The 15,338-nt window shown below is 39.4% G+C and overlaps 1 protein-coding gene and 1 long non-coding RNA gene across 4 annotated transcripts in view; one reads left to right on the top strand and one right to left on the bottom strand.

Moving 5' to 3' along the window:
- PAN3 (poly(A) specific ribonuclease subunit PAN3) overlaps nt 1–15,338 on the bottom strand; it is a 160,478-nt gene that overhangs the window by 100,686 nt on the left and 44,454 nt on the right. For 2 of the 3 annotated variants that reach the window (XM_032294390.1, XM_032294391.1), the window contains exon 5: nt 965–1,126. The exons of the other annotated variant lie outside the window; for it this stretch is intronic. In XM_032294390.1, the coding sequence (XP_032150281.1) occupies nt 965–1,126 (162 nt within the window). The remainder of the gene's footprint in view (nt 1–964; nt 1,127–15,338) is intronic. 3 annotated transcript variants of the gene reach the window in all.
- On the top strand, nt 1,993–14,367 carry LOC116562259. Its single transcript, XR_004273851.1, has 3 exons — nt 1,993–2,003; nt 11,308–11,313; nt 14,290–14,367. It is a non-coding gene; the product is annotated as an uncharacterized LOC116562259 (long non-coding RNA).

The following is a 15,338-nucleotide window of genomic DNA, read 5'->3' as shown; positions in this document are numbered from 1 at the left end:
CTTTTTTTTTTTTTTTTTTTTTTTTGAGACAGAGTCTCACTCTGTTGCCCAGGCTGGAGTGCACTGGTGCAGTCTTTGCTTACTGTAACCTCCGCCTCCTGGGTTCAAGCCATTCTCCTGACTCAGCCTCCCGAGAGGCTAGGATTACAGGCACCCACCACCACGCCTAATTTTTTTTTTTTTTTTTTTTTTTTAATTTTTTGTGGAGACGGGGTTTCATCATGTTGGCAAGGCTGGTCTTACAACTCCTCACCTCAGATGATCCGCCTGCCTCAGCCTCCCAAAGTGTTGGGATTACAGGCGTGAGCCACCACACCCAACCTTATGTGACTCTTGAATATAGTCCTACCCTGAATAAATCTTGGATATTAAAAATAATTGAACTGAAGTATTAATAAAATTGAAAAAGGAAAAAACTAAATTTAACTAAAAATAGTAAAATATTCGGCCAGGAGTGATGGCTCACACCTGTAATCCCAGCATTTTGGAAGGCTAGGGTGGGCAAACCACCTGAGCTCAGTTCGAGACCAGCCTGGCCAACATGGTGAAACCCCATCTCTATCGAAAATACAAAAAATTAGTGGTGGTGTGAGCCTGCAGTCCAGCTACTTGGGAGGCTGAGGCATGATATCTTGAACCTGGGAGGAGGAGGTTGCAGTGAGGCAAGATGGCACCACGGCACTCCAGCCTGAAGGACAGAGTAAGATTCTGTCTCAAAAAACAAAAAACAATCAAACGAAAAAAAGTAAAATATTCTACAGAGAGGAAAAGCTCAAAAAGCCACCAAGAAAAAAATTATTTAGTTGGTTAAGGGGTCACTAACCTTACTCTGATTAGAAATTTTTAAATCACCCAAGTATATCAGCTAAGTCATCCAATCCTTTCACACCCATCACCCCAAACAGACACAGAAAGCAGCCAAGATATTCACTTTCAAGAAATGTCTAATAAAAATTATTTTTACCTGTAAATTGTTTTCTGTGACTCTGTTCCACCAAACCATATTGATGGGTACTCCTGATTTACACCTGTCAGCAAGGCAGCCAATAGGGTTCTTTGCTTTTCGTGCCTTTGATCCCATCGGAACTAGCCTCTCCTCCAGCATCCCCAGGCGATACTTCCTTGGCTAGGAAAAAGAAGGAAAGAAACCAAGCCACTCCTAACATCCCCCACACCAAGCTAAACTAACATAACTAACATATAGAAGATACTGGGAATGTTGGGATAGGAAACAGGTCAAGTTTCTAAAACACCTCTTCTAATATCCTTACCACCACCCACCATCTCCCACCCCTGCACCAAACCCACACCTCCAAAATAACCCACCATCCTAATGCGCTGAAGAATATTATATAAACAGATGTTTTTAGAAAAATACATTTTAATCTAATTTTATAAGACTTTACTTAATGAATAGAAATTTAACTTGTCAGCAAAGGAAAATGCTTTGCAAAATTTTTTTTTACTGTCACTTACCTATTCTCACTGCAATATGAAGAAATGCTTTCAAGGGCACAGAATAGAGATTTTTTATTTTAAGTTCTCCAAACTACATCTTTTTCAGCTCCCCATCTTGTTACTTTATTTCTTACTGAGAACTAACTCACTTTAAGAAAAAAAAGCAGTTGATTCCTAAGAAATTGGATTTTTTAAAAAGTTTTAATTCTATGCACATTAGACCTGATTTCAAGTCACTCTATCTTAAATAGGCATTCAACCTAAGTTATCAATTAGAAAAAAAAAACAACTCAGACTTAAAAACAACAAAAACAAAACAGGAACACAAATTTAACTGATCTTTTGAATCTCAATAATATGAACAGATTGATACTGAAGAAATCATTCAATAAAATCATAAATTCTTTGCCTAACAGAAGAAAATGAATAAACCATCTGAATAGTGGTTAGCAGAACATTTATCTGTAAAAGTAAGTGATTGTTTCCACCATCTTGCTTCTCTTAATTACAGCAAATTTGTACTATACTGCATCTTAAGGAAAACTGTATTTTTTCCCTTCAGGAAACACTAATTCATGCTTGGGAAGGTATCTAATTTAAACTCTGAAATAAGAAAACATGTGTTTACTCATTGTTCTGTCATGAGTTATAAGACTGCTGAAACAAAGAGTTAAAATTAAGTTTCTTCAAAATAAGATGCTGGCCAGGCTCATGCCTACAGTCCCAGCACTTTGGAGGTCAAGGCAAGAGGATCACTTCAGCCCAGGAGTTCCAGAACAGCCTGGGCAACATAGCAAGACCCTATCTCTATTGGGGGAAAAAAAAAAAAAAAAAAAAAAGCCATAGCCAGTCAAACATATTTATTACTTTTTCCAGTATAAAGAGAACCAATTTGAAAAAGACATGATTTCTAAATTTCAAAAGCCTTGCAAATAATGCCTATGTAAATTATTCCATGCAAATTAGATTCTCTACTACACAAGTGTGCATCCGCTATACTGTCCTTGATTTAAAGAGGACAAGGCCAGGTGTGATGCCTCATGCCTGTAATGCCAGCACTTTGGGAGGCTGAGGAGGTTAGATCACTTGAGGTCAGGAGTTCGAGACCAGTCTGGCCAACATAGTGAAACCCCATCTCTACTAAAATTACAAAAATTAGCCAGGTGTGGTGGTGCATGTCTGTAGTCCCAGATACTTGGGAGGCTGAAGCAGGAAAATCACTTGAATCTGGAAGGGAAAGGTTGCAGTGAGCCAAGTTCATGCCACTGTGTTCCAGCCTGAGCCACAGAGCAAGACTCTGTCTCAAATACAAAGAAAAAAAAATAAAAAAAAAAAAAAAAAAAAAAAAAAAAAAAAAAAAAAGGTACTATGGCTCACGCCTATAATCCCAACACTTTGGGAGGCTGAGACGGGCAGACCATGAGGTCAGGAGTTCGAGACCAGCCTGGCCAACATGATGAAACCCCATCTCTACAAAAAACTAGCTAGGTGTGGCACCTGTAGTCCCAGCTACTCAGGAGTCTGAGGCAGGAGAATCGCTTGAACCTGGGAGGCGGAGGTTGCAGTGAGCTGAGATGGTGCCAATGCATTCCAGCCTGGGCAGCAGAGCGAGGCTCTGTCTCAAAAAAAAAAAAGGGGGAGGGTGGGGGTAGGGGTGGGGCTCACACCTGTAATCCCAGCACTTTGGGAGGCCAAGGTGGGCAAGAGTTCGAGACCAGCCTGGCCAACATGTGAAATCCCATCTCTACTAAAAATATAAAAATTAGCCAGGCATGGAGATGGTGCCTGTAATCCCAGCTACTCGAGAGGCCGAGGAGGGAGACTTGCTTGAACCCGGGAGGCAGAGGTTGCATAGAACCAAGATTGCACCACTGCACTCCAGCCTGGGGGACAGAGCGAGACTCCGTCTCAAAAAAGAAAAAGAGTAACTAAACTTGCATTAAGAAAGGTCTTTTTTCTTTTTCAGACACTGCCTCATTCTGTTGCCCAGGCTGGAGTGCAATCGTGTAATTACAGCTCAGTGGCAACCTCCACTTCCCAGGGTCAAGTGACCTTCCCGCCTCAGGCTCCCAAGTAGCTGGGACTACGGGCATGTGCCACCATGACAGGCTAATTCTTGTAATTTTAGCAGAGATGGGGTCTCATTATGTCACCCAGGCTGGTCTTGAACTCCTGGACTCAAGCCATCCACCATCTCCCAAAGTGCTGGGATTATAGGTGTAAGCCATAACGTCCAGCCCAGTGGACAAAGTTTTATGAGACTAACATACTTACACCTTTATGAAATCTTGAACCAATCTAACTAGTCTCTATGTCTATATCAGAGGAAATTTTTTTTCTTTTTATTTCCTATGATACTTTAGAAAAGCCACAGAGGGAACTTTTGTAAGTATGTACCCTTAATGATTCATGCCATGGAACCACATTAAAAGTGAAAGAATTTTAAAACAAGTTATTTCTAGTACCTTAATTCCTTAGAAAGGGTATAAGAAATAAATTGCGTATTTTTGTGTTCAAACAGAAAACTACAAGGCTTTGACATACAATTAGAATAACATAAACTTAATAAGACATTCACTAATTTAAGATTCATATTTGGCCAGGCAACAGTGGCTCACATCTGTAATCCTAGCGCTTTGGGACCCCAAGGTGGGCGGATTGCCTGAGCTCGGATTGCCTGAGCTCAGGAGTTCAAGACCGATCTGGGCAACATGGTGAAACCCCATCTCTAATAAAATATAAAAGAAATTAGCCGGGTGTGGCGGCATGCGCCTGTAGTCCCAGCTACTTGGGAGGCTGAGGCAGGAGAATTGCTTGAACCCGGGAGGCGGAGGTTGCAGTGAGCCCACTGCATTCCAGCCTGGGTGGCAGAGTGAGACCCCGTCTCTAAAAAAAAAAAAAATAATAATAATAATAATAAAATATATATATATATGGGGGGGGGGGAGAAAATTTCTGGGCTAAATATTAACCTTACTCTACCAGGAAAGTTCAACATATCAAAGAATGTTTACTTAATCAAAATCTCAAGTTGTCAAATAATTTATACCCGGACACCCAAATGCCAGGTCACATATCTGAATGCATGAAAACTATTATTTTAAAAGGTCTTCTGTAATTCAGATCCTTCACAAATTCAGATGTACTTTTTTTTTTTTTTTTTTTACACAGAGTTTTTTTTTTTGAGATTCCATCACCCAAGCTGGAGCGCAGTGGTGCGATATTTCACTGCAACATCCGCCTCCTGAATTCAGGTGATTCTCTTGCCTCAGTCTCCCGAGTAGCTGGGATTACAGGCATGTGCCACCATGCTTAGCTATGTTTTGTATTTTTACTAGAAACGGGGTTTCACCATGTTGGCCAGGCTGGTCTCAAACTCCTGACTTCAGGTGATCCACCTACCTTGGCCTCCCAAAGTGTTGGGATTACAGGCATGAGCCACCATACCAGGTCTCAGACGTACTTTTGACCCAGTTATTACAGTCAATACAATTTACTTTCTATGCAGTACAGTAAGCATTGAAAAAAAAGGATGTTTATTTGGTTTGTTTTTGTTTCTTGGGTTTTTTGGTTTTGTTTTTTGGTTTATTAGTCAGGAGGGTCTCAGGCTGGAGTGCAGTGGTGCAATCTCAGCTCACTGCAACCTCTGCCTCCTGGGCTCAAGGGATCCTCCCACCTCAGCCTCTTGAAGAACTGGGACTACAGGTGTGTACCACTATGCCCGGCTAATTTCTGTATTTTCTGTAGAGGCGGGGGTCTCTCTATGTCGCACAAGCTAGTCTCAAACTCCTGGGCTCAAGTGATCCACCTGCCTGGCCCCAAAAAAGGTTTTAAGTACATCCAATGTATCATCCTCACTCCTTAACTGCACTCATTAAATAATGATGTTTCTTCATTTCAAAAAGGGAATTCATCACTCTTCTCCCTCCACTCCATGCCCAAACACCCTTAAATAGCCTAATACCTCTCCTCTTAGGTAGAAGAGATCTCCAGATATGTGCCATTATAAACCCTAAATTTTTTCAATAAACAACCAGAGATTAAACTCTAATCCAAAAGTAAATCTCTTCTGTGATACTAAATGAAAAGATCCTAAGGCAAGCCTGTCCAACCCGAGGCCCAAGATGACTCTAAATGCAGCCCAACCCGAATTTGTAAACTTTCTTAAAACACTATGAGATTCTGCAAATTTTTAAAGTTCATCAGCTATCATTAGTGTTAGTGTATATTATGTGTGACCCAAGACAATTCTTCTTCCAATGTGGCCCAGAGAAGCCAAAAGATAGGATACTCCTGCCCTAAGGTATCAATACTATTTAATGTACCATTATAAGCAACAGAATACAAAATAACACCTGAAAAGAGATGGTAGGAATGGAAAACATGATGGTGAGACAAAAGATTATATAGAAAAGTTTCACTGCATAGACTGTAAACTGTAACAATACCTCATCTATACGCTAATTTCAAAATGACTAACTACTCTTTGAAGAAAAAATGTACTTTAAACCCAACATCTGAGAACCTACTTAGTATGAGGAACCATTCTAAGTATTTGGAATACAATGATGAATACAACACACAACATTTGCTGGAAGACAGAATATAGGCTAGGAGGTAAGAAAAATATAAATAATCATAACCCACTGTGATATAATAATGTGTAAGTAATCATGTATGAATAGAGCGAAAACAAAGGTGGCTTCACAGAGAAAGCAAATGCCTGAGGAAGTTCTGAAGGAAGAATAAATGTGCCTAGATAGGAAAAATGAGTGATGGAAGTTCGTAGTATAGGCTGGGGAAAAGTATGTATGGAAGCATGGTGATGCTTAGAGGAAACCACAAGTATTCAGTTCACCATTAGCAGAGGTCAAGTTTGAAAACAAATGATGAAGCTTGAATACAATTTTTTAAAGTATTGCTTTAGTGCCAAGCACAGCGGCTCATGCCTGTAATCCCGGTGCTTTGGGAGGCTGAGGTGGGAGGACCGTTCAAGCCAAGTTCAAGATCAGCTTGGGCAACAAACTCAGTGGGTCCCCATCTCTACAAAAAAACGAAAAAAGTAGCCGGGCATGGTGGCCCATACCTATAGTCCCAGCTATGTTGGAGGCTGAGATGGGAGCATCGCTTGAGCCCAGGAGGTCAAGGCTGCAGTGATATATGGTCTCCTGTCTCAAAAAAAAAAATTAAAATTAAAATAAGTAAATAAAAATTGTTGTTTTAGATCCTATGCTAAGGAATTTGAGCATCATTCCATGGGCAATGAAGAAATGACAAAATCAAATTTGCATTTTAGAAAGGAAGGTCTGTAGCAGTGTGGAGGATGAATTGGGGAAGAGGGAATAAAAGCGGCAGTCAACAAATTAGAGGACTCTGGCAATTGTCTAGGTCAGGGTTTCTCAACATCAGCACTATTGACTTTGGATAACTCTTTCTTATGGAGGGGAGCGGGGAGAGGGCTGTCCTGTGCATTGTAGGATGTTTAGCAGCATCTCTGTCCTCCCGCTGAATACCAGTAAGCACCAACTACCCAGTTGTAACAACCAAAAATGTCTCCACATACTACCAAATGTCTCCTTTGGGGGTGAAAAGATACAACTGCCCTGGCTAAGAATTGCTAGTGGAGAAAGGAGGATATGAGCTTGAGGCAATAATAATAGAAATACAGAACTAGTGAAGGCTTACTAGAAACATCTGGTAGGTTAAAAACAAATATTGGTGATTAACTGGAAGCAGGTGCTAAGGGAAAGAGGTTAAACAAAACATGAGAAAATAAATGGGGCAAACACAATTTTATGAGAAATGTTTATTTACTAAAGTTTTCTCAGTTCTTTAAGATACAAGCCCCTTCCTTTCCTTCAGAGCAAATCAAAGCAACAACTCCTCTTCCCTTCTTAGCTTCTAGAAATCCTTATCTAAACCAACCTTAAGAACACAACAGTCCCCCAAAAAAGGTAAATTTCCTTATTGATCCTCTATTCTTGATAGCCTGATCGGTCACATCTTGCTGGTTACTATGAAATAAAAGCATTCTAAAATGCCATGTCCTATTGATAACCAGCTTTTCTGCTCCACTTATGTGCCATTTAACATTGTACACAAAAATTCCCAATCCCCTTGATATGGTTTGGCTCTGTCCCCACCCAAATCTCATCTCAAATTATATTAATAATTCTCATGTGTCGAGGGGGTGACTGCATCATGGGGGTGGTTTCTGTTATGCTATTCTTTCGATGGTCAGTGAGTTCTCACAAGTTCTGATGGGTATATAAATGTTTGACAATTCACATAACACTTCTCTCTCCTGCCTCCCTGTGAAGGAAAGGCTGCTTCCCCTTCTACCATGATTTTAAGTTTCCTGAGGCCTGCCAGCCATGTGAAACTGTGAGTTAGTTATATCTCTTTTCTTAATAAATTACCCAGTCTCGGGTATTTCTTTTTAACAGTGTCGAAATGGACTAATACAACCCTTTTCTTGTAGTAAAACATCCAGCAGAGGCCAGGCACAGCAGCTCACACCTGTAATCCTACCACTCTGGAAGAGCAAGGCAGGAGGACTGCTTGAGGCCAGGAGTTCAAGGACCAGCCTGGGCAACACAGTGAAACCCTCATCTCTACCCACCCCCCAAAAAAATTGTTTTTAATAAGCCAGGTGTGGTGGTGTGCCTGTAATTCCAGCTATTCAGGAGGCTGAAGTGAGGGAATCACTTTAGCCCAGGAATTCAAAGCTGCAGTGGGCTATGACTGTGCCACTACACTCTAACTTGGCAACAGAATGAGACTATCTCAAAAAAAAACAAACCGACCAGGTGCAGTAGCTCATGCCTGTAATTCCAGCACTTTGGGAAGCCAAGGCGGGCAGATCACCTGAGGTCAGGAGTTCAAGACCAGCCTGGCCAACATGGTAAAACCTTGTTTCTACTAAAAAATACAAAAACTAGCCAGGTATGGTGGTGCATGCCTGTAATCCCAGCTACTCTGGAGGCTAAAGCAGGAGAATCACTTGAATTCGGGAGACAAAGGTTACAGTGAGTCAAGATTGTACCACTGCACTCTAGCCTGGGCCATAAGAGCAAGACTCTGTCTCAAAAATAAAATATAAAAACAAACAAAAACATCACAAGGCCTGAATAAAAGTTCTCAAGAACAAGAAAAGGTTTGAAAATATATTCTAAAGTAGCACTTTTCAAGTAATAGTGAACATAAGAATCTTCTAGGGATCTTGTTAAAATAAAAGATTCTGATTCAGTAGGCCATAGAGTAAGGCCTAAGATTCTGTGTTTCTAAAGATGCTCCCAAGAGTGCACTCCTGGTTCGGTAATCGCACTTTGAGAAGTAAAGTTCTCAATAACATCAGAGAAAAGATCTGGAGAAGAAATAACGAGTGGTACAAACAGAAATCAGGGCCACTCCCAAAAATGAAAATGAGTAGGGGTTTAAAAATTCAACATATCAAGTCCTTGTGGCTCCTTGCCCCTTTGGAGCTTGACCTCAACACTGAGAGCTTTGAAGACCACTACTTATAAGTCCCCAAAGCCCTAGCTTTTCCAAAAACCTTTGCCCCATTTCACAAAGCCAGTTCCAGCTGGGCTTGGGGGCTCACTCCTGAAATCCCAGCACTGTGGGAGGCTGAGGTGGGAGGATCACCTGAGGTCAGGAGTTCAACACAAACCTGGCCAATTGGTGAAACTTCAGGTCCACAAAACACCAAAATTAGCCAGACGTGATGGTGGATGCCCATAATCCCAGCTACTTAGGAGGCTGAGGTGGGAGAATCACTTGAACCCAGGAGGTGGAGGTTGCAGTGAGTTGAGATCGTGCTATTTCACTCCAGCCTGGGTGACAGAGTGAGACTCCATCTCAGGAAAAAAAAAAAAAAAAAAGCCAGCCAGTTCCAGTGGTTTAGGACTAAGGGAAGTGCACTCTCATTCCTAACAAGGGAGCTAAGCCTCTAGACTCACTATGTCAAAGGAAAGAACAGTAGAAGGTAATTTTAGGACTTTTAGTTCTGAAGTCTTAGATGCACACACATATGCTTTTTCATTCCTTGACTTACTCGACATTTCAGTATAAGCCTCTCTACCATTCTTAAAAATAAAATTATCAAGAAGATCTATTCTCTTCTCCCAAAAGCTCAGAGTCCAGCTAAAGGAACAATCTATAAATACACCACTTGTATAGAAAATGTAGTTAAAGCTACCAAGTAACAGACCAATTTTCAGATCACAACTCTTTTGTAATTGCAAAACAGCACCATCTCCAAAAAGCCTCACATTATCAGTCTCATATTATTACATATCATGGTCTACTGATTAATAACGAACTAGAGAAAACGAACTGTTGCTTCAGGACAAAAAGTTTTCAATGCTGTGAATTACAAGAACCTCCTTTGAACATCAAAAACATAATCATTGTATAAATAATCATTTCACTATTTGTACTCTGCAACAATGTAGTTGTTTTTCATTTTTTTTTCTTTTTCTTCTAGACAGTCTTGTTTTGTTGCCCAGGCTGGAATGCAGCAGCCAGAGGACAGCTCATTGAAGCTTCAAACTCCTGACCTCAAACGATCCTCCCACCTCAGTCTCCCAGACAGCTGACACTACAGGTGCACACTACCATGCTCCATTAACTTTTTAAAATTTTTTGTGGAGACCAGGACTTGCTATATTACCTAGACTGGTCTCAAACTCCTGGCTTCAAGTGATTAATCATTAATGATATAATTTGATATTTTTTATAATTACAGATATGCTAAAGTATCAGGATATTTAATGAATAGGAAAAAAAACCATTAGGAGTCAGAGGAGATTGTAAAAGAAATGCAGGCTTATTTTGAAACAAATGTATAGTAAATCCTAGCCCAGAGGTTTCTTAATTGATGTATCTAAGACCCTTAGGGGTGTCAGGGCATAGGTTGTAGAGTGGATGCTGGAAAAGATAATAAATTCATATATTCATTTATGCAGTGTCTGAAAGGAGATATATTACACGTATATGTACTACTATTTTTCAAGTTTGTAAAGATGTTCTGATTAATAAAACATAAATCATTTTAAAGTGTCATTTAAATCATTTATTGGGCCAGGTGAGGTGGCTCAGGCCTATAATCTAAGCACTTTGGGAGGCTGACACAGGAACATCACTTAAGGCCAGGAGTTCAAGACCCACATGGGCAACACAGTGAGACCCAGTCTCCACAAAAATTTTAAAAATTAGCTGGGAATGGTGGCATGTGCCTATAGTCCCAGCTAAACTGGGTGGATGCAACAGGAGATCACTTGAAGTCAGAGTTTGAGACCAGCCTGGGCAACATGGCAAGACACCATCTACCATCTCTATGAAAAATAAAAAATAAAAATAAGTAAAAAAAAAAATATGAGAAAAATAAATTATATCAAACATAGCAGAACATAATTTACATGTGTAAACATATGTATACATTTTTTAGCCTCTGCTATGAGTTAGGTCATTGAGGGGGACAAACATTATCTATATAGTAATTTTTAAAAGTCTACAAAGCAGTCTTTACTTATGTTCTTAAAATCTCAGTGTTACAAAGGAATTTTATGCTACCAAAAATAAAATCAGTTGGAAGATCTTGCTATGCAAGGGCACATCCAATTTCTAAAGAACTGGAACACCAAATTGCAACTTCTTATATCCTTGTGCTTTAGACTGGAACCACAATACATAGCAGATATGAAGAAATAAAATAGCATGCCAAAGTTATTAAAATGTTTTGAGTGAAAATAAGTTGTTGTATTTTTTTGAGACAGGGTCTTGCTCTGTTGCCCAGGCTGGAGTGAAGTGGTACAAATACCGCTCACTGGAGCCTCAACTTCTCAGGCTTAAGTGATTCTCCCACCTCGGCCTCCCAAGTAGCTGGGACTATAGGAGTGTACCACCAAGCCAAGCTCATTTTTGTATTTTTTTGTAGAGACAGTGTTTTGCCATGTTGCCCAGGCTGGTCTCGAACTCCTGGGCTTGAGTTATCCACTCATTTCAGCCTCCCAAAGTGCTGGAATTAGAGGTGTGGGTCATCTTGCTAGGCCTTTTCTTTTTTCTTTTTAAAGACGAGTCTCACCATGTTGCCCAGGCTGGTCTCAAGCAATCCTCTTGCCTTACCTTCTGTCAAAGTGGTGACATTACAGGCATGAGCCACCATGCCAGGCCAATTTTATTTCTTTAAACAAGAAAATTATTTCCATGATAATCTATCAATTGTAATGAACATTAAAGTTTTCTATCAATTTCAGTCCCTTATCAAATGTATTCATTATATTCACAGTTTTGTTTTGTTGCCCAGGCTAGAACACAGTGGCCCGATCATAGCTCATTGCAGCTTCAAACCCCTGAACTCAAACTTCTCACCTCAGTCTCCCACATACAGGTATTGATCGACTTACGACCAATGCAACTTACGACCATTCGACTTTACGACCACAAACGCTAGCCACGACTGCTCCGCGTCTGGCAGCGCAAACGTCACCCAGCTGGGCGTACGACAGTGCGGACCAGCTTCCAGCAGCACTACCAACTCCGTGTGCATAGCCTACACAACTTACGACCAAATTGTGTTACGACGGGTCTGTCGGAACCAATCGTGGTCGTAAGTCAAGCACTAGCTGTAGCTGTCACTATGTAGCTGCCAGAATGTCTACTGGTTTGTTAGCAAAAGTTTCCATTTTATTTAACTTGTATGTGTATACTTTTTCAGAAATGGGTTTTACTATAATTTAAACAAAGATGGTAGATAACGAAAAGTGGTTTTGTACATACCTAGATACAGATAAACAAATTTTTGGTTTTTTTGAGACAGAGTCTCACTCTGTCCCCAGGCACCAGGCTGGAGTGCAGTGACACAATCTCGGCTCTCTGCAACCTCCACCTCCCGGGTTCAAGCAATTCTCCTGCCTCAGCCTCCCACTTAGCTGGGACTACAGGTGTGCACCACCATGCCCAGCTAATTTTTCTATTTTTTAAGTAGAGACGGGGTTTCACCATGTTGGCCAGGATGGTCTCAATCTCTTGACCTTGTGATCTGCCCACCTCAGCCTCCCAAAGTGCTGAGATTACAGGTGTGAGCCACCACACCCGGCCTCAGATAAACAAATTTTTAAATTGCAGATCCTAATAGAAAACTATAATAATAACTATCATTTGACAAGCGCAAGGCACTATACACACTTTATATCCGTTAATGTATTTAATTCACATAATTCTGTGACATACGGCCTATTTTATACCAACTTTACAGATGATAAAAATAAGTCTGAGAGGAAACCTATTATCTCAAAATTTATATAAGGTCGGGTTCTAACACTTGTACTCTTAGCTATAACATCTTGTCTCCAACTCAAAGAAATCGATTCCATACTCTATAATACTTCTTAAGACATTACAATTTTAATGTCATTCTAGCTAAGCCTAAGATAACCAAATACAAATACCCAAATGAATAAATCTTTTTTTTTTTTTTTTTTTTTTTTTGAGACGGAGTCTCACTTTGTCTCCCAGGCCAGAGCGCAGTGGCAAGAACTCGGCTCACTGCAACCTCCGCCTCCTGCATTCATGCGATTCTCCTTCCCCAGCCTCCCGAGTAGCTGGGACTACAAGGCGCCCACCACCACATCCAGCTAATTTTTTGTATTTTTAGTAGAGATGGGTTTCACCGTGTTAGCCAGGATGGTCTCGATCTCCTGACCTCCTGATCTGCCCGCCTTGGCCTCCCAAACTGCTGGGATCACAGGTGTGAGCCACTAAGCCGAGCTGAATAAATCTTTTTATATTTAATTAGCATGGATGCAATCAACGAGAACAGCTAAAGACTTCATTCAAATAACTAAAATTAAAAAGTTCTCCTTCCCCATTTCCAAAATACAAGGACAACAAATCTTGAGAATAAAATACAGTTGGGGAAAGCCACATGGTTTTGGTTATGTTTAACTTGGAGCTTAGGCTAGCATGCTTGTGGATGAGAATTTTAAGTTCACCTTTACAAATTCATTCCCCACACCTACCTACTAGGAAAACAGAGACGAGCTACCAATAATGCTAGGCACCTAAATACCAGCTAATACCTAAATACTTTGCAAATAGAATGACCAGATTATAAAGAAGTCAACCAGCTAACCTCAGAATGATCTACTAGTTTGTAGGTCCAAGTGGTAAATGCACCACCATTTTACTAAACAACCATTACTGTGTAAGAACTCAAAATCTTCAAAGCTATAAAAACTAGATGAGTATAGCCAACAGTATTACAAACTGTATATAAAAGTCATATGAAAATTTCAGATCACATGTTTAAATACGATAAAGCATCAAACACCATATGACCACACTCACCTTTAAAAAAAAAAGGGGCTTCCAAAACAAACTCATGAGAGCTCTTGTTAAAAAAAAATTAAAATTAAAAAAAAAAAAAAAAAAATCAATCAATAGAACAAAATCTTCCTAGAATCATGAATTTGGAGGAAGCTTTCTTGATTCAACAAAAACAAATGCTCACTGTACACAATGTGCCAATTAAAATAAAGTACAAGAAGTACATGGTTGAACCTCACACTTGTTAAAACAAAATTTAATCTGTTCTTTCCAAAGTACATCTTTGTGTCAACCCAATCCAGGAAACTCAACCACAAATACTCTTTACTTAGCAGGAAAAGAAGTCAACTCTCAAAGTCTTTCTCTATAAGAACTATCATATTTTTAGCAAGTTTCAATCTAGTGTTACCTGTATATTTTAAGAAAAGAATAGACTGAGACTGGAGATAACCAACAAAAAGAACATTCAAGCCTACCAGTTAAAAATCAGAAAAAAGAGAGTAGAGATCATTCACAATAAAAATCACAGTGTATTTAAATTAATTATATAAAAACAATAATAGCCCTTTATATTCAAATTACTAACTCATTAGATCAGAGAGTTCCATGTTATTCTAACAAAAAAGGGCTTAATATTTTGCTATTTTAAACATAGTATGAGAGAAACAGAGTAAGCATGACATTTCAAAACTGACAGCATAAATTACTTGTGAAACTCAAGACCAAAAACAATATGGAGGAAAAGACTGTAATATCTGATTGAAGAGATTTACATCTCTAATGTACAAAGAGCTCTTACGATGAATTTTTAAAATAGCCCAATAAGAAATGAGCAAAGGACATGAAAGAACACCAACGACCAATAAACACAGAAGTCTATAGCACCATCTAATTTAAATGAGGATTTTGGCCTATAAAATTACAAAAATATTAAAGATTTGTATACATATAGCCCAGTGTTTCCAAGACTGTAGAAAAACCAGCTCCTATTAGTTGGAATATAAATTTGTGCTGCGTTTCTGAAAGGTTTTCTGTCAATTATCAAAAATTCGATTGTATATACTTGCCCCAGAAATCATTTTGACAGAAATTTACACTGAAAAAATTACTCAAGTGGAAAAAGCAGACATAAAAAGTTAAACGATCTTTTATCTCCACCTCTCCATATTACCAGTGGCCTATTTTTCACCCTATAGTAAACTCAGTCAATTTACCCTTCTCATATTGCCCTATGTAATTAAGTCTATAGAAATTACTTTCTCTCTCAAACTGCCATTTCCCAAAACAAAAAAAATAGTGTCTCCCAAAGAATTGCTCAGGGAGCTAAATAATATGTTAAATATAAAACAATTTATAAAATAATTATTTAATTTTACCATATTATCTGGAACAAATACAGAAAATCATCATCCATATAAATAAAATCAAGGTTCTATCTGTCTGCAATTACATTGCAAGAAACCCCCAATGGATTTTCACATAATCTGGAGGATACATTTGAGAAGCTAACAGGAAGAAGTTTCTGTGAGGAAGAAGGCAAAAAATTAATA

The sequence above is a fragment of the Sapajus apella genome, unplaced genomic scaffold (genome assembly GCF_009761245.1).
Source record: "Sapajus apella isolate SASKATOON/1434 unplaced genomic scaffold, GSC_monkey_1.0 scaffold32, whole genome shotgun sequence".
Classification (NCBI taxonomy): Eukaryota; Metazoa; Chordata; class Mammalia; order Primates; family Cebidae; genus Sapajus; species Sapajus apella.
This window is presented reverse-complemented; position numbering and strand designations above follow the sequence as displayed.